At 41.9% G+C, this 21,930-nt stretch overlaps 1 protein-coding gene across 1 annotated transcript in view; it reads left to right on the top strand.

Moving 5' to 3' along the window:
• The window catches only part of Cadps (calcium dependent secretion activator), a 451,625-nt gene extending 434,318 nt beyond the window's left edge, over positions 1–17,307 (top strand). The window contains 2 exon segments of the mRNA XM_035452903.1: positions 12,694–12,798; positions 16,052–17,307. Coding sequence (XP_035308794.1) covers positions 12,694–12,798; positions 16,052–16,231 — 285 coding nt within the window. The 3' untranslated portion in view covers positions 16,232–17,307.
• The last annotated feature ends 4,623 nt before the right edge of the window (positions 17,308–21,930 follow it).

Here is a 21,930-nt window from a genome sequence, read left to right as displayed (position 1 = left end):
AATGGGTATTTCTGACATTAAATATGGCAGCAAGGAAGCTCTGACCTAGAAAACCCGAATTCTGAACACTGAGAGAAATATTCTTTCAACAATTTTGTTAAGGCCCCTTTGAATGATGGGGTGGGGGTTCCTTTTTATGGAGTCTCAGTCTGCTAAGGAAAAGGGTGGAGGTTTTTGTTGTTTTTTTTTTTCAGAAGAAGAAAAGAGAAAAGAAAGAAAGAAACTTGCAGAGCATCCCCACTCCCAACTTCCCCCATAAAACTTGTCACTTCGCATTGCCATCCGCTACCCCAACAATAATCACTGCGTGCCTATTGCTAATTGCAAGCACAGCTGAGGCCCAGCGGGAAGCCTTTGCACAGTCTCAGGCCTTTATACGAGGCTCAATCTGTTGTATGGCACTTGTTCACACACAAAAAAACTACCAGCAAAGGCAGAAAGAGGCAGAGTCACAGGTTTCTTGTAATCCTTCTGCCTCCCCGCTGACAGCCCAGCCCTAGAAGCATTCCTGGTTTTGTCCTCTTCTTTACAAAATCTGAAGTGACCTTAAGCTACAAGCATGTCAGCTTTTGAATGTCGAGTTGCCGGCTTCTTCAGGTGCATTAGGGAGCAGGGGCGGGGGTTGGGGGGGGGGCTACATCTGGCTTCTGCGTGTCTGTTTGCAGCACCCCTGGGGCGAGCTGTGGCTTCCTGTAACATGTAAAATATGAGTGTGAACTCAGGGTTCATGGCAAGGAACAGGAGGTCATGTCTCCATTCAGTTCTACTTAAAGAAACTGGGATTTGCAGATGTTTTCTCTATGTGTAATGACACCACCCCCTCCCCAAGCCAGGGAGCAACTGAGCGCCGTTTTTTGATAAAATGTGCCACAATCAGTGTGCTACTTGCAGATTTATTCATATCAATTTTTGCAATTTATATATTCAGAGACAAGATTGCTATTTCGGCAACTTTATGTTGGATGTCATAACGTTTGCGTCTAGAAAAAGAGGGAAGAAAGAAGTATGGCGGCCGGGAGGGTGGGCAGAGAAGAAAAGAAATTAAGTCTGTTCTCCAGGCCACCACCGGCTGGAGTGTTGTCAAGGAGACAGAATATCACACTGGAGGGTCTGTGTCCCCTTTTGGCCAGCGGTCACTTCCTGCCTAGGCGGGGAGCTGGGAGTTTGGGGTTCAGATTGCCCATTGATGGCAATGGCGAAGGGGTGCGGTTTTAGAATGTTGGGAACAATGTCCTCAGTAGAAGAGGCCAAACCTGTCATCTCCCTATGAACCAAGAACTGGTAGGCCAAGAAAATGCATGGTGCAGCTGACATTTGGGACTGGCAGGGAACAGTCAGGCTTTCTGTCCCTCCCCGCCACACTCTAAGATGCAATGGGAAATAAGGCTCCTGCAAAATTCCTGCTTGCAGACATTTCCATCTCCAACTCACACTGTATTTTTTACTGAGGGAAGACATTGGTAGAGAGAACAGAGATAATCCTCCTGTGCCTGCGGAGTAAATTCTCCTCAGTGGGGCAGTGCTAATTGCCAAGCTGGGTGCAAAGATCATTTTGAGGCATTTAAGAAATACATGATTTTTATTAGTATAAATGTTCCACGTAGGAGTTATTTCTCAGCAAAGGGCAAAAGCTTTGCCTGCCTCGCATTATTAGCCTAATTCTACTTAATTGTTTCCTAAAATAAGGGCTTCCTGAACACACATTCCAAACCTTCCTAAGTCTGTTGCGGTGAGCAATGCTGGGTAGGGAAGTACTGCCCTTTTGGCGAACCAGGTCTGAGTGCTGAGAGCTGCTGGATCAAACCTGTGCTTGGGAGAGTAGGATTTGGTGGGAGTCAGCACAGAGATGGTGAGACTGTGAAAATATATGTAGTAATGTGGCACACAGTACAAAAAAGAAAAAAGAAACAGAAAGAAATGAAGAGATGGGTCCGTTTCTATTGCTTGGGCCCAATCCTCAGTAAGGGCAGTCCTTGATAAAGAGTCTCAGCCAGCCCTGGGCTTCAGTTAATGCTGTTTCACAGATTTAGAAATGTTGGCCCTGTGGCATGTTTTAAATAAACCACATAAATGCTACCAAATTTGTTCTTTGTGCCTTGCCATCTCAAAACTCAACCTTGAGAAATTGTCTCCACCCTGAGAATAAAAGAAACACCCTGTATTTATCTTATATGTATTGTTTACCTTTTTGTGAAGCATGACTGGTGTTTCAGCTTAGAGCATGTACATTGAGTGGCTGGGAAGATGACTCAGTGAGGAAGAGCACTTGCTGCTCAAATCTCTAGCACCCAAGTGAAAAGCCAGGCATGGCAGCATGCAACTGTAATACTAGCGCTTGGGAGGAAGACGGAGGAGTCCTGGGGCTTGCTGGCTGCCAGCCTAGCTGAAAACGGCAAGCTCAGGTCCAGTGTCTCAAGGGACTAAGGCAGAGATAGAGGACACCTGGCCTCCTCTAGCCTCACAAGCACACATGCAATATTTAAAAAAAAAAAAAAAAGAATATGTACATTACTGTGTATCTGAGTTTTCTTAAGCAGAGTTTCCTTTGCAGTATGAGAAGTGATTTCTATGTGTGTGTGTGTGTGTGTGTGTGTGTGTGTGTGTGTGTGTGTTAAAAGTAAAATACATAACATGAAGTTCGCCAGTGTGCATGTATTGAGCTCCACCAAGTACAGCTTCAGATTGTTAGGTGAATTTAGTAATTTGCAATCAATCCATAGCACTCATTTCATCTTTCATAGCTAGAACTCTAAATGTATTAACAACCCCCCAGTCATTGCCTCTCTTCAGCCCCTGCCAACCACAACCCTACTTTCTGTTTCTGTGAATTTATCTACTCTATATCCCTCATATAAGCGAAATCATACAGTGGCTTTTGTGACTCGTACTGATTTGTTTTACTTTGCATAATGTCCTAAGGGTATATCCATCTGTGGCATATGACAGGATTTCCCTCATTTTCAAGGCTGTATGAATTAACTCCATTTGGCTTGTTTGCCTCCCCTGACCGACAGAGGATTGCTTCCACCTCTAGGCTGTTGTGAATAAAGCTATCTCCATCACAGGTGCTCAAACGTCTCTTTGAGACCTGGCTGTCAGTTTTTTTACATCACTACCCAGAGTGTATTTGCTGGGCTGTCTTTCTATACATAATAGCATTTGCCCAGCTTGTGGAAAGAGTGCAAGAGTGGTATTTGCATTATAGCTGAAGAAGTATTTGTGATTGAAAACTACCTTTAGAGCCTTTGCTTTCCCATCATAGGTGTTTCTGTCCTTACGGAGGTATCTGTGAGTTGATGTTTGACTTCATTTTCTGATTCAAAGGCGACAAATTATGTCCAGCAATACCATGTTTATTAGGAAATAAAACCTAATTTCAGAGGAATCCCATCTCCTTACAGACATCCACCCATCTACCTTATTGAGACCGAGAAGATAAAAGGGGGGTGTGTGTGACATATTGTATTTCATACACTATGGTTGATTTAGCAACAGCAAAATCATTAATAATCTGGTGTTGACTAGGTTGTAAATTTTACTGAATCTGCCAACAACTTAACCCGACCATTATAACACGCACGCATGCACACACACACACACACACACACACACACACACACACACACACACACATACACACACACACACACAGAGAGAGACAGAGAGAGAGAGAGAGAGAGAGAGAGAGAGAGAGAGAGAGAGAGTCTCTTCCTGAGACAGACATTACCCATATAAGCTGATCTTTGAACTCTTCTTCCCAGTTGCTTCCTGAAAGGATTCTTTCAGACTCACACCTCTCCTTATGTTCTTCCCTAGACCGCTAATGCTGATGGGTCTGATGAGTTTGAAGGCAGCAGTAAATTAAGTCAGGAGTGTGAATTTGGACTTGTTCCTCATTTTGATCATTTCATTGTAATACTGATGCTAACAAATTACTTATGATAGGCTATTTCTCTATGGCTCATGTATAAAAAGTTGAAATTTGGTCTTGAATAAATAGCTGCTTGTTTTAATAGCATAACATTAAGATACTATGTAGGTCCCTTTAAAGGAAGTTAAAATGATATTGCTTTCAAATACTAAACTTCATATGCAAGTTCTGTAGAGAAAGGCAGAAGCAAAATTTTTTAGAGAATTATTTCTTCTGCATAAAGGACTTCTTCCTCATGAGAAAAGGCTGATAGCAAGCAAGGAACTAGATCTCCTTAGCTTTCCTGCTTGAAATCAGTCAGTCATGTGAGTCCTCTCAGAGAGCCCCACGGCAGTGCCCTGAGAGGACCCAGCCCCCTCAAAGCACCTCAGTAGTCTTTGTAAGGAGGTACTGAGGTAGATTTTTTATGCATCCGAACAACTACAGGAGTTATCAAGGAGAAAACCACAGCCCACCATCAGTTACAAAGGACACTGAGGTCATTCTGCTGGTCTGTAACCTCTAACTTAAGTGTCTGATTATAGCTTCATGCTTTTAGCCAAGCGTCCCAAAGCCATGGCTGGGAAATACCCATTCAGAGAGCAGTTGTTTAGGAGGATTGGATCTTGAATTACAGCAACACTCAAGTGAGGCAAAAGATTGCATCTTTCAACAGTGTCCCCACTCCTTCAAGCATTTGGATGATATGCCCTTTTAGAATGTGTTGATTTAGCTTTTGGGGAGCTTTGACAAATCCAAAAAGTTGCTATGAACTACATGCAGTCTTTTAGTGTTCTGCCCACTTGAAAGCAATGGCTTCCACAAGCCAGGTTTCTTTCTCAGACCCTCTGAATCTTTCATCAGGACGCCGAATAACACCCAGTCGCTGGGACTGTTTGACCTGAGCAGCCCACTGGACTGTGGCTTAATAAAGCCATGGTGCCTTTGGTAGAATTTAAAGAAAGCCTGGATGATATGTTTCACAGGTTCTTAAATTACCCAAATTGTAAGGAATAAATATGCATTGAAACCTCAGTTAAAATATTTCATTACAGTACTTCAATACAGCAATTTTAAAAGGTTGTGGGATTTTTTTGTTGTTGTTGTTCTAACTAATAATAACTCACCTTTGTCTCACAAAACACAGAAAAGAGCTTAGTCACATGGGTGTGGTTGGCTATCATCTTCCTCTTTGACTCGTTGCCAACAGAAAATGCCGTTCCTTCCACAGATGAGATGCTGAGCAGGTTTCACTTGTGAATGGCTCTGCCTGGCTGGAGAAAGGTACTTTCCAGAAACAGGCTCAGAAATCCCCCAGCATCCACTGTACCTCTTCAGTCCAAAGACACTGGTTGGTTACCAAACCAGTTTGCTCGGACCTGTTTGCTCGGACATTCTCGGGATAATGGAAGCTGCTCAGAAAGCAGCTCAGAACAGCTCCTGCTTAGGGTAATTCACTTTCCTCTGTGTGAAGCAGGCTAAGACAGCATGGCTCATGTAGGAACAACCAAAGCCTAGTCTGTACCTAGAGCTGTTGAAAGTACTCTACACACACTAACCACCCCACAGCACTCAGTAAGTTTTATTATTTCTCTGTTTACTGGATGAGGAAACTGAAGTACAGAGCGATTAATGTGAATTTATCATGCAGATATAAAGGGTAGGGTTAAGTGTATTCTGTTAGCACCAGATTGCACTGCCTTGCCAACCTGAGTCTGCACACCATTACTTCCTGGCTCCTAGGCCACTTTCTTTTTTTTTTCCACTGACTCTCCCTCTCTTCATCTTTCGGTAAAATGAGTAGAGATAAAACTTAACTACCATCTTGCTGACCAGTCCACTAAGAGCTCCCTAGCCTCTTGTGGTTTGCTTTCCTGCATACATGCCTCAAATGTACCAATTTCAAGGGAAGTCCATGCTTAAAGCAATGTGTTTACACTAGAGAACCATTCTGATCACTGAGACTAGGGATATATTGGGTTTCTTTGACGATATCACAAGTGTGTACTCAAAGAATATGTGGGAAGATATGCTTATTAATCCTGGGCCAAATACTGTAATTTTTCTGGCTTCTTTTTATGATACTGAGCTAAACATCACCCTCGATTATGGCACAGGGTGGCATGTGTATCTGTATGAATATACATGTGCATGCATGTTGATAAAAGTCAGGTACTACAGTAAGCAGAGGATGCATCAATAAAAATTCCTTTAGAGAAAAAAACAAGCTGTATTCCTCCTCCTCCAGCTGTTTGGGAAGCCAGGCTGGAGGACTCTAGCTCAAGGCCTAACTAGGCTACACAAAGAGAAAGAGACAGCAGCAGAGCTCAGTTTTGAACTGGGCTGGTTTTACTGTGTTTGGAGCTTTCCCTCTGATAGGCGAAGGCGCTACCATGTTGTTCTGTCTTTTCCATGAAAATTCTGTAGCTTATGACGTATCATTTCCAAGCCAAATATTTGGTCAGTGTTAAACCATCTATAAAGCTGTCAGGAAAATTCAAGACATTGTGTTTTTCCCTTGAAAACAAATTGCCCTGGTGAGAAACTTCTCCCACCAGCAAGTATGGAGTTACCAATGTATCTAGAACTGTGGGGGTGGGGGGAGCTATGTTCATTCTGGCTAAGAAATGTATCCCTCATCCCACCCAGCCTTTTCAAGTCATTTCTCCTGTGAGCAATGGTCATCTCTCCACCAACTCTTTAAAGTCACTGAGCAGCTTTCCATAGCAATATCCCCAGGTCCCCATTATCTGTGTAGCCACTTTGTCAGCTCATCAAATGAGCTTTCTTTTCCACTCCAAGACAAGTCTGAGCTCCAGTAGAAACAGACTCCACATCATTGTCCTAGCCACACACTTCTGACAGAGCTTCAGGACTTAGCAGCTTGGCTGTGAGACACCTAGAATCTAGAACCAGCACCCAACTCTCTGCAGCCCATCCTTGCTTTCTTAACAAGCTGGGACTGAAGAAAAACAACTTCAAACTACCTCACTGCTTACTAGCTGTATGTCCCTTTTTTAAAATATACAAAAATGAGGCTGTTTATAGTTGTTGAATTTAACAATTAAACTGTATCGTGCTTGTAGTATGTTTTGTGTGGGATCTGGACATAGTGAGACGTTAGTGTTCCATGAACAGTTCATTGTTTTTACTAACTCTGTTCATGTTCTTGTGAATATCTATGTGCATGTCTAGAGTTGTATAACATGATTCTGCACAAAATAGTACTTTGTTGGGAACAGGCACTAAGGACAAACATCTCTAAATCATAGAATCATCTGGCATGATAAGGCATTTCTGTAAGTTGAAATAAATGATCTTTGTTATGTGAATATGTAAATACTCTTTCGGCCCCTGTGCCTGGTTTCTGCTGTCACTCATCCACGATATGTGACTCATTCCAAGAACAAATGTAGCTACTGCTAACAACAAAGTCTCAATAGGACATCAAATTAATTCCAAAGTGTCGGGACCACAATTAAGATTTATAGACAGGCATGGTGGCACTTGATCACCAGTATCTCCACATCAAGAGGTAAAGGCAGGAGGATGGCTGTGAGCAAGAGGCTACCCTGATCTAGCAAGTTCAGGATAGTCAGAAGTACATGAAGAGACTGTCTCAAAATAAAAACTCTGAGTGGTGGTTAGAGTGGCAGAAAATAGAAACTTCAGCAGAAGCCACTCCAACACCAGCCTGTGTGGCTCACTGGGGTTAGCCAGCTCTGAATGGAGCCCAGTTGCCAGGAACCCTACTTTGTCAGGCGTTAATTATTTGTCTTCCCTGTCACTACTTCAGGTTTCCAGGGCATGAAGCTTCCATCTAGTCAAAAGTGAAACCAAAGAGAAGACCTAAAGAGAGATTTAGGAGTCACTCCTTCAATGCAGAGTTTAGTGAGGGGTAACCAACTGTTGTTGGCCTTAATATTTTTAAATTTACAATTTTAAAATTACATTTTAGTATTTAAGACATTCACAAAGATCAAAGTAAAGGTACAAAAAACCCTTGATGAATATCAGAATTTTCAATGATGTCAGTGTGTGATCCTGGTCTCTAATAATTTTCTTCACTGCCTCACCCTGATCCTGGCCATAGCAAACCTTATTAGAACAGTAGAGACCAAATGTTGGTATTGCCCTATAGAAGTCAGTATGCTTGAGGGCACATTATTCAGCCTGAGAAATCTGAGTATCAGTGACCAAGCTTCTTCTAGAAATGGACCAAGACAATACTTTGTGCTACATGTTGAAAGTATCTTGTGAGTGAAAACTGTTTTATTGAGTGATTATTGTATGGTCCTAGCTCTGGTAGGCACATCACCTCCTAGAAATCCTAAGAAGTCGGTTCTGGCATCAACTCCAAGAAAAAACTGAAGGACACCAAGGTAAACAGTGAATTTGAGCCTATCTAGCTAACAAGTGGCCAAACAGGCTGATACTGAACTTGTCTACAGGGTCATTTTCAGTCAACACTTCAATATTAATCAATATCAGTTTAAAATGTTCTTTGTGAACCCAAGTTCACAAGTTTAAATGGAATCCCATTGCTAAGAACTATCCATATGTCACCTCAAGACTTATGCACACAATTCCAGGATCTCCCTGTGGGAACTATTTCTTCCACCACATGGCTTTCCCAGATAACTAACCCCCACCCTGTATTTGTTATCTTTTAAATGGACGGGAAGAGATAAAGCAGTTAGATATGAGATATAATAATGGTTGCTAGTGGTGGTGGCTGGGGCAAAGCCAGTGGTAGCAGTGATGTCAGCTTTGCTATATACTGAGTCCAGGCATGAGTGCTCACAAGCCTTTTATTTACTCATTGAAAGAATCCTGTAAAAAATGCCCATTTTTATCAGTAAACTGAGTCTGTGAGGATGAAAGTCATTTATTCAAGATGCAAACTCTGGCGTATATTAGGACCAGCACTCCTAAATACTGCATACTAGAAAGCAAGGAAGCCGGGTACCACTGCATATGCCTGCTTCCCAGTATTTGGGAGGCTGATGTGGGAAAATTCCTTGAGCATAAGAGTTTAAGGTTAAACAGGACCACTTTGAGTGGTAATGACACAAAAGATGATTGGGGAGAAAAAGGGCCAACCTAGGTGGTACAGGTTGTTGTCCTGGTTACTTGGAGACCAGATGCAAAAATTGCAAGTTTAGGTCCTGCCTGAGCTATGGAGTGAGTTCAAGATCAGTCTGGTCAATTTAGTGAGACCCTATCTCAAAATAAAAATAGTCCAAAAAAAGAAAGGTTGAGGATGTAGCTTGATGGTAGAAGGAAAAGAGGAGAGAAGGAAGAGGAGGCAATGTTCTATTGGCCTTCTAGCTACTTTCTAAATAGATCCTTAGATTCAGCTGAAATTATTCAACCCTCCAGGGGCTCTGAAGCACTCCAGCCAGCTGAGATGAGCATCTTTTATGTTCCAACACTCCCAGGATGACTACCTGCGGTATATGTTTAAGAGCCCAGTCAACTGGCAATTCTACTTCTCTGGTGTGTTTTTAGGATTAAAGTAGCCATGTTTGGAAGTTTCAAATCAGTAAACCTTTACTAATGAACAGCAAGTTGTGACTATTCAAAATATCCAATGGGTGTTGTCGATTCCTAATTCTCCTTCCTCATATCTAAACCACAGGTTACCAAACATTTCATGCTCAGGTACTAAAATAGCTCTGAAAGAGACCTGTCTGAGTGAAAGGAAAATGGAAATAGGGAGAACTGCAGCTGTCTTATGAATTTCCTCTTTCGAAGAATCATAACAAATCTGCTGCATTCGCATTTTGACATCACCTGCAGCAAACCTGACTCCCAGAAGAGTGCCGTGCATTCTCATTAGGCGCCTGGAAATGGAGTTTTGGTTTGTGGTTCTGGCTGGGTTCTGTGGCAAGGAACCTTCCTCTGGGACCTGCTTTTAGTAATCCGTGTGCTATCCCCAGTTAGAGAGTTTCAGAGAGATGCAGCAGATTGACTCTGCTGACCAGCACACTCGTATTCTCAGAGCAGGGGAGACTGAGAATGACCATCTCTCATAGTGCCCATGTTGGAGGCACACCCTTCCTGTGTGATCTTGAATAAGTCACTAACCCTCTCTGGGCCTTTGTTTCTCCTTCTCAGTGGATACTGTGAGGATCCCTGTCACCTCTAACATTGTAAAGTTCTAAAGGCAATGCCTACTTCTTCTTTATCTGACATCTAAATGCCTTTTTACGCCCTTGCTGGAAAACCAAGTTAGCACTGGCTGTGCCTCGTCTAAAAGCGCCTCTGATTCTCTCTACTGAGCATAAGGTTTGGAAAGGACTCACTTTCTCCCTTTTGCCTCTTTGAATGTGTAGCCAATGGGGCATCATACATTTTTTACACTTCTCCTGCTAGATGTGAGATTCAGGAGAAGCTCGGATGTTCCAGGGCGTTCTTGCTCCTGGTGTGGGAATGTGCTCCATTACATTGATCTCTTCTGTATGTACTTCCTCCCTCTCTTCGTCCCTCCCTCCCTAGCCTTCCTCAACAGTGCAAGACTGTTGACAGCAGCCTACCTTTTCATTTGTATTTTTAATTTTTATTTATTTATTTTACTATTTAAAAGCCATTTACAAGAGTGAGAACTGCCTATGTAAAATGGAAGGGGGTGCTATATTTTTTCCTGAAAGGTGGCGCGTCTCTCAGTAAAGAGAAAAAGGCATGTTGCACCAGGCTTGCTGGCAGTGATAGAAGCCAGCACTGGTTTGCCTGTTGTCACAGCCAAAGCAAAATGCCACCTCTGCCTAGAAGCCAGAGTGCCACACTCCTCTTTTGTGTCCTAGACATGTATCCATCCATCACAAGGCTATGAGCATGTATGTTTGGCCATGTAGTCCCATGAGCTTCTTGTAGATCACCTTCCAACCCCCTGGAAGGACAAACATAAGGAGAAATTATTCCTGGATGTAGTGGATTGCGTGCCAGATATAGCTAATAATTTTAAGTTTGAGGCCTAGGTGAACCCGGGAGAGTCCCTAGTAGCTGAGGTAGTATAAAGCTACATGCTCACCTGTGATCCAATACTAATCCTGTCCCCAGAGCCTTCTAACAAACCCAGATGTAGTACAACAAATGCCACAGAATCCCGAGGCAGGAGGTGCCAAAAACACCCTCCATATATAACCACCACTACCCCTCCCTAAAAAAAGTTTCAGAAAAATGTTCTCACCCCTAGAGGGGAAAACCTGTCCATGCCTGAAGCAGCTTGACCCCTAACAATCACACGTCCTCTAGAGAGTGAACTGCCCATCTCAGCAGGAAACCCCCACCCCCAGCCGCCTGCTCCCTGGGGAGGGACAGACGGTTCCCACAACTGACAGTTTCTCCTCCGTGATCTTCAAAAGAGCAGGAGCTGGCTGTGAGGCTGCTGCGCTGCCTCCCTTCATTGGGGTAGCATGGTCCCTGTTGCGGCTGGGCTCCAAGGAGAGCCACACTTGGCTCCGATGAGGACGAGCCTAGATAAGAAAGATGCAAAGAGGGCTTCTGTACGCCATGGCTGCGACGCTGTAGTTTCTTGCAAGGTGAGACTTGGCAGTTCTACCTTGCAAGTAAAACCCCAAATTAATTTTTTTTAAAGAAATTAAGTCAGAAACAAGGCTTCAGAAAAACTGTGAGTGTTAGGCATAAACTGATTTTGGATGATCTTTAGGTGAGAAAGGGTGGAGTTACCATCAGAAACATGTTTTTATTTATGCTTTTCGAATCCCCACTGGTGTGTGATGTGTGTGTGTGTCTGTCTGCGCTGGCTAGTGTGAGTGTGTGCATCGTCTCAATTCTCTAACTCCTCTTTTATTTTGTGCACAGTTCATATAGATGTCACATAAATAAATATATAGGTCCATCCACACCTTTTCATTTTATTTGTAAATTGTTTGGTATAAGCGGTAGAGCGCAATGAAACCTGGTGAAGTTTAAAAGATTAGATTTTTTTTCATACTGACACTTCATAACACTGTTCATATGTCTCTGAGTGAGATTTATGAATATATGAGCAGTACTGCAAAATTATACTGCACCAGAGACTTCCTGCACCACAGGGGTGGCAGTCTAAAGTGACACAGCTTCAAGCATTTTTCACAGACAAGAAGCAAAATTTAACCCCCATAAGGGGAAGTATGATTTCAACAGCTTGAAATGAGCTCATTTGTAGATAGTTTTTTCCCTCTCGTATTCCATAATTTTTGTGCTAAGATTAAAACAGATTGCACAGTTAATGCAGGGCACTTAAACGCTGCCCAGAACAGTTTGGCCCTTAAAGAGAAATCCTCATTTGCTGTCCATATTAGGAATGCCCCAGTCAGGCAAATGGCCGTAAATACCCAGCCCTCAATTCCTCAGGCATTTCACCTGATCCCCAGAATTGCACACATTGGGTCCATTTCCAAAGGTAAGTTCCAGTCAAGGCACCCCTGTCCCTCTTCTGGCCCTGGAGACAATGGCATTAGGAAAAGAGCAAAGCTGTGGATCACAGCTGAGTGAAATGGACCGATTCAGATGAAAATCAAGAGCACAGGAGGCAGTCTTGTGTTGTGTGTAGTAGAAGGGTCCCAGGTTCAATCCCCAGCCCACACTGCCCTGGTCTAGACTGAATCAGCACCTCATTTGTGTGGCTTGATGATCAAGGTCTCTGTGCTCTCCAGTTCTGTTTAACTATCTTGTTTCCTGCAGAACAGAGCAGGGGCTCAAATGTGACCTGTTCTCTCCCTGCCCTGTAGTCAGTCCATGATGTGTTGCCTGGAGAACTTTTGTCTCTTTTTCAGCAATGGTACAACAGCTCCATGAACATCATCTGCACCTGGTTGACTGACCGGATGGACCTACAACTTCACATTTATCAACTGAAAACACTAATTAGGATGGTAAAGGTAAAAGAACAAGGCATTCTTCTTTGCAAGTAGCTTACTGAACTGTACTTCATTGGCAAGCTGCAGAACTCCCAAAACAGATAGTACCTGCTTACATGCACAATGAGATGATTTCTAAGACAGTGTTGCATGCAAGAAAGTCCCATGAAATCCCTTTGTGGTGCCTGCTTAATTTCTTACTGAGACATCAAAGGCAAGCTTAGTTTTAAAAAATGGGGGTAGGCACTGATATCCTTGTCTTTATAGGAAAAACTACTGTATATATTTGCCATGCACAAAATGTCACAGACTTTTGTGCCCTGGCAGTGGCATTGCACCTTTAAAAGCTTGCTTTGGGTAGCATTATGTTAATGGCATAAATTACCAATTTCATTTATGGTTTAATTAAATAAAATTTTGCCACAATTAATTTAATGGAAATATTTACCCCCAGCTATTTCTAAATATGTTCTGTGATCATTATCAGAATGCAAATCAATATTGTTCTCATGGTTAATTGAAGTGGTTTCTCTTACAACTCGTGTACACAATCCAATGTAAAGGATCACAAAGGTGAGATAACATACCCTGAACGTAGCTCTTTTCCCCTGTTCTTATGTGTGTGCCATGTACTAATGATAATTATTTCAGCGTGAAATCCAAGTGGTTTACATGAAATAATAAGATCACAGAAGGGGGTAAATACGTTTTTTGATCATTTCAGTTTCCATTTGATGCTTCACCACAGAGGGTTTTTAAAACATTTGTATGCAAAACTCCTATTCAATGAACAAAAATCTCCATTAAAATATTTTAGTAATAAGTGTAGCTGAATTTTCTTAACAGTTTGCCAAAAAATCTCCCCTCCCCTGCTTCTTGGTCTCTTTTGGATTAGTCCCATCCCCCTGAAGGTGCTCCTCTACCCCAGTGCTGACTAAAGCCCAATTACAGTTCCATTGTGTGTAATTAAGGAGTTATTATCATCTGCATTTGATCTCACAAAGCCTCCACCCTGGAGAAGGCTGCAGCCAGTATGTAACTACGGCTATTGTAAAAGTATATGCACTTCAATGGTGCACGCAGCTTAGTTTTCTTTTCTTTTTCTTTTTCTTTTTTCTTCAGTCAGTCCCTTAAGGCAGGCTCACTAAGCATTGCCAGACCCTCTGGGTTCCTTTTCTTGGTGTAACTATTTCTTTCTTACCCGTGGTGTGTGTGTGTGTGTGTGTGTGTGTGTGTGTGTGTGTGTGTGTGTGTGTGTTATAGAGTATATGGGATAATTTCTATTTGACCCTTGTCTGACCAGGTAGACAGGAAAAGAAAATATCACAATTGAGTATTTTCAAATTATCTTTTCATAACCGATGCTTCCAAATTCTTGTCAAAATTAGCAGTTTTTTATTAAGATAATAATATGTCAGAGAGAAGGCTTAATTTTTGTGATCTGCCAAAAACAAGCCTATACATAGTTGTGAATCACAGAGGAGCAACACAGAAATGTCACTGGGTAGGGACCTTTTCCTTTCTACAAAATTGTACTCAACTACTGCAATACAAGGGGACTGAAGCAGAACCCCCCAGAGTGCTCCTCGGTTGCAAATTTCCAAGGGTCCCCACTCTCTTTCCTGCCTCAAAGACACTCCTTTCAGTCCTCATCCAAAAAATGTGTGTTCATCCAAGGCTAGTTAAAGGTTATCTCCTTAATATTAGCAAGTGAAGGATTCGAATCTACACAACCATCATATCTATACCCTTAGGCTGTTACCTAAACCTATACCCTTATGTTACCCTAAACATAAGGAGGATGCACACTGCTCTAGAATTTGAATGAAGAAGTGAATACTTAAACCTCTTAACCTCCAGTTTTCTTACTCTAGTCTGGCAACAATTATGCTATTCTAAGTGGCCACAGAATAGCTAACTGAAAAGTTCAAAAAGCCTAGTAAGTCATTTGGCTATTTGATCTACTCTGGGCCTAACATTTAATCAATCTCCTACCCATCCCATCACATGAAAACACAGTTCAGTTGGCTACCTGTCTATTTCCTACTTCTCAAGGGATTTTCACTAGAACCATGATAAGATGGCTTTGGAACAATATCCAAACCAGGTTATCTTATAAACAGAAATAAGGTGTGGTGAATAATCATCCACAAAGGGACATGTGGTTATCCACCCATAATGTCACATGACTGGTCCTCGAAGACCCATCAGCATTCACTGATAAACTCTACAGTCACTACATCCTGTGACGTGAAAAGTGTGCTGATCTTGGGTTTATTGACACCATAACTGCATCAGATGAACTTTAAAAATACAAGTAATGTGGGAGTCATGTTGAAATATATTAACATTCCCTTTCTTGACTGTTTATCAAGTATCCTGTATCAACAGGTACAACAAAGACGAGAACTAGTAGCTGAAATGATATGCAGTGTGATGAGAAAACTCATAGTTAGAAAGACACCATTTAAAAAATATATGAACTAAACAACAGCCAGATGCTTCTGGTCCCAGAACTAAAGGAGTTCTGGGAAACAGTCCTGGGATACCTAAGGAAATCTGAGAGAAACCACATGAAGGAACAAAGGAGCTTGTGATACAGCAACCCCAGCAACACCAACCATTGTTCTTGAAAAAGAGCCAAATTCCCTCCCTGAGAACATAAAGTTGTGAACAAAATGGATACAGATCTTTCCCAAGGAGACGAGACATGAGTCACATGCCTGCAACATATTGATGAGGCATTAGCGCTCCATCTTGCCCATCATTGTGGCTGCCCGTAATAGTTTTCATATACCAACATGCATATGTCTATCTTGTGGATGAGACAGAGGGACATGGTTCATGCAATTATAACAGGCAAGAATTCCAACAACCAGACTGCAACAGAAATCACAAAATACCATTATCAATTGACACATTCATTTGTATATGCTCAAGCCCCTTATACTGTCGATCATATTGTTATAATAACCTAAGGGAAAGAACCAGACCGGAGAAGGGGGAAGCAGCTATGAAACATTTCCTTTTGTGGATCTGAATAAACACAAGCTTATGTTCTTTGCTTTGTCTAATACAGTTTATCCTGTCACAATTTCTCGTTTTCTGTCATTCAGTTGAGTAAAATCTGAACGGAGTGACTTTTTGCTTTTCAATTCATAAAAAGTGACACTTAGCTGAAAGTCATGACTCTTACACTTGTGCCTGCTTTGTATCCCTCTCTCCTCCCCTTGCGGATGAGGCCTTCCTTACCACTTTATCTTTCTCCCTGTAGAAAACCTATAGAGATTTCCGATTGCAAGGGGTCCTGGATTCCACTTTAAACAGCAAGACCTACGAGACCATCAGAAACCGCCTCACTGTGGAGGAAGCTACAGCGTCAGTGAGTGAGGGTGGGGGCTTACAGGGCATCAGCATGAAGGACAGCGATGAAGAAGATGAAGAAGATGATTAGACCATTCTCTGGGTCTAAGAGTCCACTGGGATGGAGTCCTGTAATCAATGCATGTCCTTAGTCTGTTAGTTAACTCCATTAGGGAATTTTCTGTCAACTACCATGCCCATGAGATGTTTACCAATACACTTACCATTTTAGCTACATGGTACCAAGATTAGCAGATGAGCTTAAGATCCATGGTTTTCTGATTTCTGTGTCTATATGTTTACAAGCAATATGGAACACCATTCTTAAACACTGTTCATGGAGAGAATACGTAGTTCAGCTGCTAGGTGTGTCCCTGTTGTTAGCAGAACAAAATGTTTCAACCTGTACTACATATGTACTGATGGAAAGTGGACATGGGAGCAATCTTATTGAGTGTTACCATGTCTCTGTTTCATGTACCTGGGTACCAGGCATTTAAATGAGTACATGAATAAATTAATTTAAGCACATAGATCTGCTTGGTTTTGGTTTCAGGTTTGTTCTTGTTTTATAGGAAGAAAAAAAGAGGCATGGTTCCAATAGCCAACTTTAGCTTTTCTCATCCCCTAAAACTGAAAGCAATGGACCCCTTGTGTCCTGGTTAACCCAGCTTTGCATTTATCCATGTAGTTTCCCCCACTAAAAAGTTACATATCAATGGATTAATTATTTTAATTGTCATAGCAAGGGGGCCATCTAATCAGGACTTAGCACCAAGCAAAGTTCAGACCAACTGTCTTCTGTCAAAGTTTATCCTAGTAAATGTTACATTTTGCTTCTCTGTTTCAATAACTATATATGTAAAAAAACAAAACAAAACCTATTGAAATGACAACCCTAGACTATAAATGTATTTATAATAAGATATGGATAATTCCTCCAGTAGACTGTAACCATAATTTCAATTATTTTGTTCCACACTGTTTTTTATATCTGTCATGTACATTGCACTTTGATCTGTAACTGAGCGACCCTGGGGTATGCTGTAGAGCTGTTTCTTTCTGTGGAAAATAGTGGATCCATCTTGCTTTTTGCCTTATATAAAAGCCTACAGTTGTAAAAGTGTGAGAAACTGTGGCTTCTCAATAAATAATTATTCAAATGTCTAAGAATGTGTGTTTAAGCCCATCTTCTTCCATCTCTTTTGAAAACCCACTGAAGCATAAGAAGTAGTAAGAGACAGAAAAGAGAGGGCAGAGGTGATTTTCTAGATTTTCTAGAGCAGTCTTGACACTGTCTTTGGCGTGGGCTGTTGAGAGACCGCCTAGAATCCCACTAATTCACACTCCACTAACTCGGGATCTGATGTTGGGCAGATTATGCTTGCATCATAGGATAAATAAGGGTTTGCTAAGCAAGTGAGTGGTGTAAACGAGAGGAATGTTTCTCCTGTATGGAGAGAAGGCCAACAAACTGTTTCTAAGCACCACTTTAACAGCAGTGTTTGCATTCAAACAAAGTGTGTGCCAATTATATATGATTCTTATATATTTGTTAAAGCATTTTTTCAAGATTCTCTAAGACATGGAGCACTCTTCTCGATCCCCAGCTCCTGTAAACAATATAATCACCTGGGTTTGAAAGAAATTAAATGTGTCCCTTTGCTTGCTTCATTTGTGTCTGTCACAAACTAGGCTAACCTCTCTATGGGGCTAAGACTTAATGGACAGGGTAGAATGGTTGCCAGTTGTGATCAACAAGGCAGCTCTCTAGAGGGCACACCCCACTGATTACTTCTTCAGGTCTGCAGGAGCAAGTCCTTCCTGCTCTCGGTGGGTGTGCAAGAACTCTGTTGACCAATTATTCTAAGCTCTAAGTCTTCCCTAAGTTATCTCACTTAAGTCTCTTATCAAATATGAGGAGAGCACTGCTGTTATCATCATTATAATGAAGAAATTAAGATCAAAGTGTATGTGAGCCTCATGTGGTAGATCTAATCCCAGCAATTGGGATTTAGAAGCAGGAAGAGCAGGAGTTCAAGGCTAACCTAAGCCACACACTGAGCTTAAGGATAGCCTCAACAGCATGAGACCCTACCTAAACATTCCCCCCATTTACCTGCCCCCCTAAAGAAGCACAAAGGATTAGCTAATTTACCCAAAGATACATGGTTAGGTCAGTCAGAATAGAAAGGCTATGATTTAGACACTGTTTTTGTTATATTCAGTGTTGCAAAACTACAACATATTTCATGCAAGAATTACAGAAAAATTTAAAACGTGCAAAGTAAAGAGGAAGCATCCTAGCATTTAAAAGTTGGGGTGCGGGGGTGGTGTTCAGGATCCCTGGAGGGGAACTGTGTGAGCAGGTTGTATAACCAAAGGGCACGAAAAGAGGCAGTCTAGAAAAGACTGCACTTCCAAAGCCAAGGTCAAAAGAGAAGTAAGATTCCCTCCAAATATACTTCCTCACCACTTAGCATGGAGAACTCTATTAAATAGTGTCCCCCAGCATAGCAATGTGGAGAAAGTGTGCGGGACAGGAAATGACATGAGAAAGATCAGAGAGAAAGATATAGGCAAGTTTAAACCTCCCATCTCCCCTGCCAGAAGCACAAACCAAGGGCCAGATCCCCAGTGTCTTGAGCTTTCTCTTTTTCCTTTAGAACAAGCATACAAAAGAGAATAAATTCTAAAACACAACACAGTTACCCCAGGGTGAACACATTTACAAAACACACACAAACACTAAGTCAAGAAATAGAAGGCACCTAACCATCCCTGCTGAGCCCCTTACCAACCTCTACTTCTCACTTGCCAAAGGCAACCACCATCCTTATTCCCAATATGTGGAAAGACTTTCCTTTTCTAACCTTCTATGTAATCACACACACAGGACACATTCACTCAATATATAGTCATTCTATTGCTGAGATAGCTGTGGTTCATTTTATGGCTGTATGGCATTCTTATATATGAATATACCACAATGGAATTATCCATGTCAAAACATCATTTTCCATTTAGGGTGGTTATAAGGACTGCTGTTGTGAATATCCTTTACATATCCTCTGATGCAGTTGTTGGGCCACAGGGCAAAGATATGCTTATTTTTGGAAGATGCTGCCAACTTTCCATGATATTTCAACCTCAACAACAGTGTGTCAATATCCCTATTCTTTTCATTGGCAAAGCTAAGTATTATCACTCTTTAATGCTTTGACATTCTGTTAAGTGATGTAGTGGTTTATGATGGCAGTTCCTAGGTTACAAGAATGAAGCTGTGTTGATTTCTTGTGAATATATTTATTGGTGATTTGGATAGTCTCTTTCATGCAGTGTAAGTTTGTCTTTTTTTTTTTTTTTGGAAGATGAAAATTTTAGAACCATTTGAAGTCTGTGGAGATAAAGGAGATGTGACAGAAAAACAGTCCTTCTCTTAACCAATCCATACATCATGAGCATACCCTGGTCATGCTCACTACCGAAAACACCTAACCCATTTCCTCTCATTAGTTGGGGGATCTTTTGAAAAGGCAAGTGTAATCTGGGCTCTCTCCTAATTAAAGGCACCCAATTGCCCCTGACTTTTCTCTTAGAATGAATCTCAAACTCTTTAAAGTAGCATACAAGGTCGTGTCTGATGACTCTTACCTACCTCTCTACCAGTTTGTGTTAGCACTGCTGCTCTCTGGGATGGTCCACACTTGCCACCTCTCACTTCCACTCTGCATCTGGTTCTTCCCAGTTGGCCTCCCACCCAATGATGCTTCTTCCCATCTTTCAACTCTCAGTTAAATTTGACTTTCCCAAGGAAGTTTTTATAAAGTCACCTACCTTATAAATCATTAGCGTGGATCCTCACCCTCTGCTGCACTTGCCTGCTAACATCACAGCTGCTCCTGGGTAGGTTATTTACATCCCTGTGTGTTTCTTAACATTCTTCTCCACTTCAGGAAGATCTGTTTGTACCAGATTCCCCATTCTAGCCCCAGTGCCCTCATAAATAGATACTAGTGAGTGAAGGAGGAAAGGACACAGATGGAGAGGACTTGATTGCTCCTCTCTTAGAATCCTTGGTTAGTATGAATCTTCAAAAACCTCTCTTGAGTAAATGGTACATGACTCAGAGGAGAGAGAAGGAAAGTGAGGCTCACAGAATAGGTCAACTTCAAGAGCCCTTTGAAAGGACAAGCCAGGGCACAGCCCAGTGGAGAAAGGCAATGTAATAAGTCACTGGGCTGGGGTGCTACAGAGATCAGAACTCCCATGAGTTCCCAAAGCACATAGTTGCCACTCAGAAAATACCTGTTCACTTAAAGCTTTAAGAAATATGCTGTCAACCCTATCTGGGACATTGCATTGTACCACCTCTCCCACAAGACTCAAGGAACAAAAACAGAAACAAAAAGATTGCAAAAGCCAGAGATCAGAGACGACTGCTGTGAAATATTGTCCTCTGAACATGACAGGGTTATGAACTTACAATAGCTATGGCTTCAAGTTTAAGACTTATGCAAGATCAGGCCAGTCAACACTTCAATGTGAATAGGGAAGGCTCCGCCTCTGAATGAGAAGCTTATGGTAGTCTACAGCTGCATAAGGAGGGAAAATCCATTTTCTTCCATGGTTTGGTCCATGGTAGGTCTCCCATGCTCCAGTAGATGGCCCTACATCCATGAGCATATATACAGCATTAAATGAACTCCATGGGTTATAAAGGAAGACGATAAAGAGGAGGAGGGACAAGGAGGAGAGGTGGGGGGGGCATAAGAACAGGACAATAAAGAAAGCATGGGAAATTGGATATAGGATGGGAATGGGTTCCAGGAGGAGTTAGAGAACAGAAAATGGATGTGGTCTAAACACATTATGCTTGCATATAAAATTATGAAAAATGTATAATTTTTAAAATACACTTCATTTTTTAGGAGATCCTTTGTCATGGAAAGATGTACTTAGGGTCTTGAGAGAGATTATATTGGGTTTCGAGATTACAGTGAGACAGGAAGATGTTTAGCACCCTGTAGTTTGGATTTATTGGTCCGTATAGCCAACAGCTAACTAACGTTTTTATTTTTTATTTTTTCACATTTACATTTATGAAGTAGAGGACTATGGAGATAAACCAATCTGTAAAGTCCTTGCCTTGCATACACAAGGACCTTTTGCATACACAAGTCCATTTCTAGCACCCATATTAGGAAAACAAAGCCAGGTGAGAGGTGGAGCTACCTCAATCCTGGAGCTCACTTGCTAGCTGTCTTAGTTAGGATTTCTATTGCTGCAACGAAACACCATGAGCAAAAAGCAAGTTTGGGAGGACAGGGTTTATTTGGCTTACACTTCAGCATTGCTTTCATCACTGATGGAAGATAGACAGGAGCCCAAACAAGGCAGGATCCTGGAGGCAGGAGCTGATGCAGAGGCCATGGAGGGGAGCTGCTTACAGGTTTGCTCCTTATGACTTGCTCAACCCACCATCTTATAGAATCCAAGACCATTAGCCCAGGGATGGCACTACCTACATGGGCTGGGCCCTCCCCCACTATCACTAAGTGAGAAAATGCCTTACAGCTGTATCTCAAGGAGTCATTTCCTCAGCTGAGGCTCCCTCCTCTCTGATGATTCTAGCTTGTGTACTGACACAAAACAAGTCAGTACACCAGCCAACTTAGCCTACCACATGAGTTGAAAGCCAATGAGAGAACCTATGTCAGAAAACAAGGTGGGGACTGGGGAGATTGTGCTTAAATCACTTGCCACACAAAAAAGAAGACCAAATTTCTC

This window comes from Cricetulus griseus, assembly GCF_003668045.3.
Source record: "Cricetulus griseus strain 17A/GY chromosome 1 unlocalized genomic scaffold, alternate assembly CriGri-PICRH-1.0 chr1_1, whole genome shotgun sequence".
NCBI lineage: Eukaryota > Metazoa > Chordata > Mammalia > Rodentia > Cricetidae > Cricetulus > Cricetulus griseus.
The sequence above is the reverse complement of the archived record's forward strand: the minus strand, read 5'-3'. Positions and strand labels throughout refer to the sequence as shown.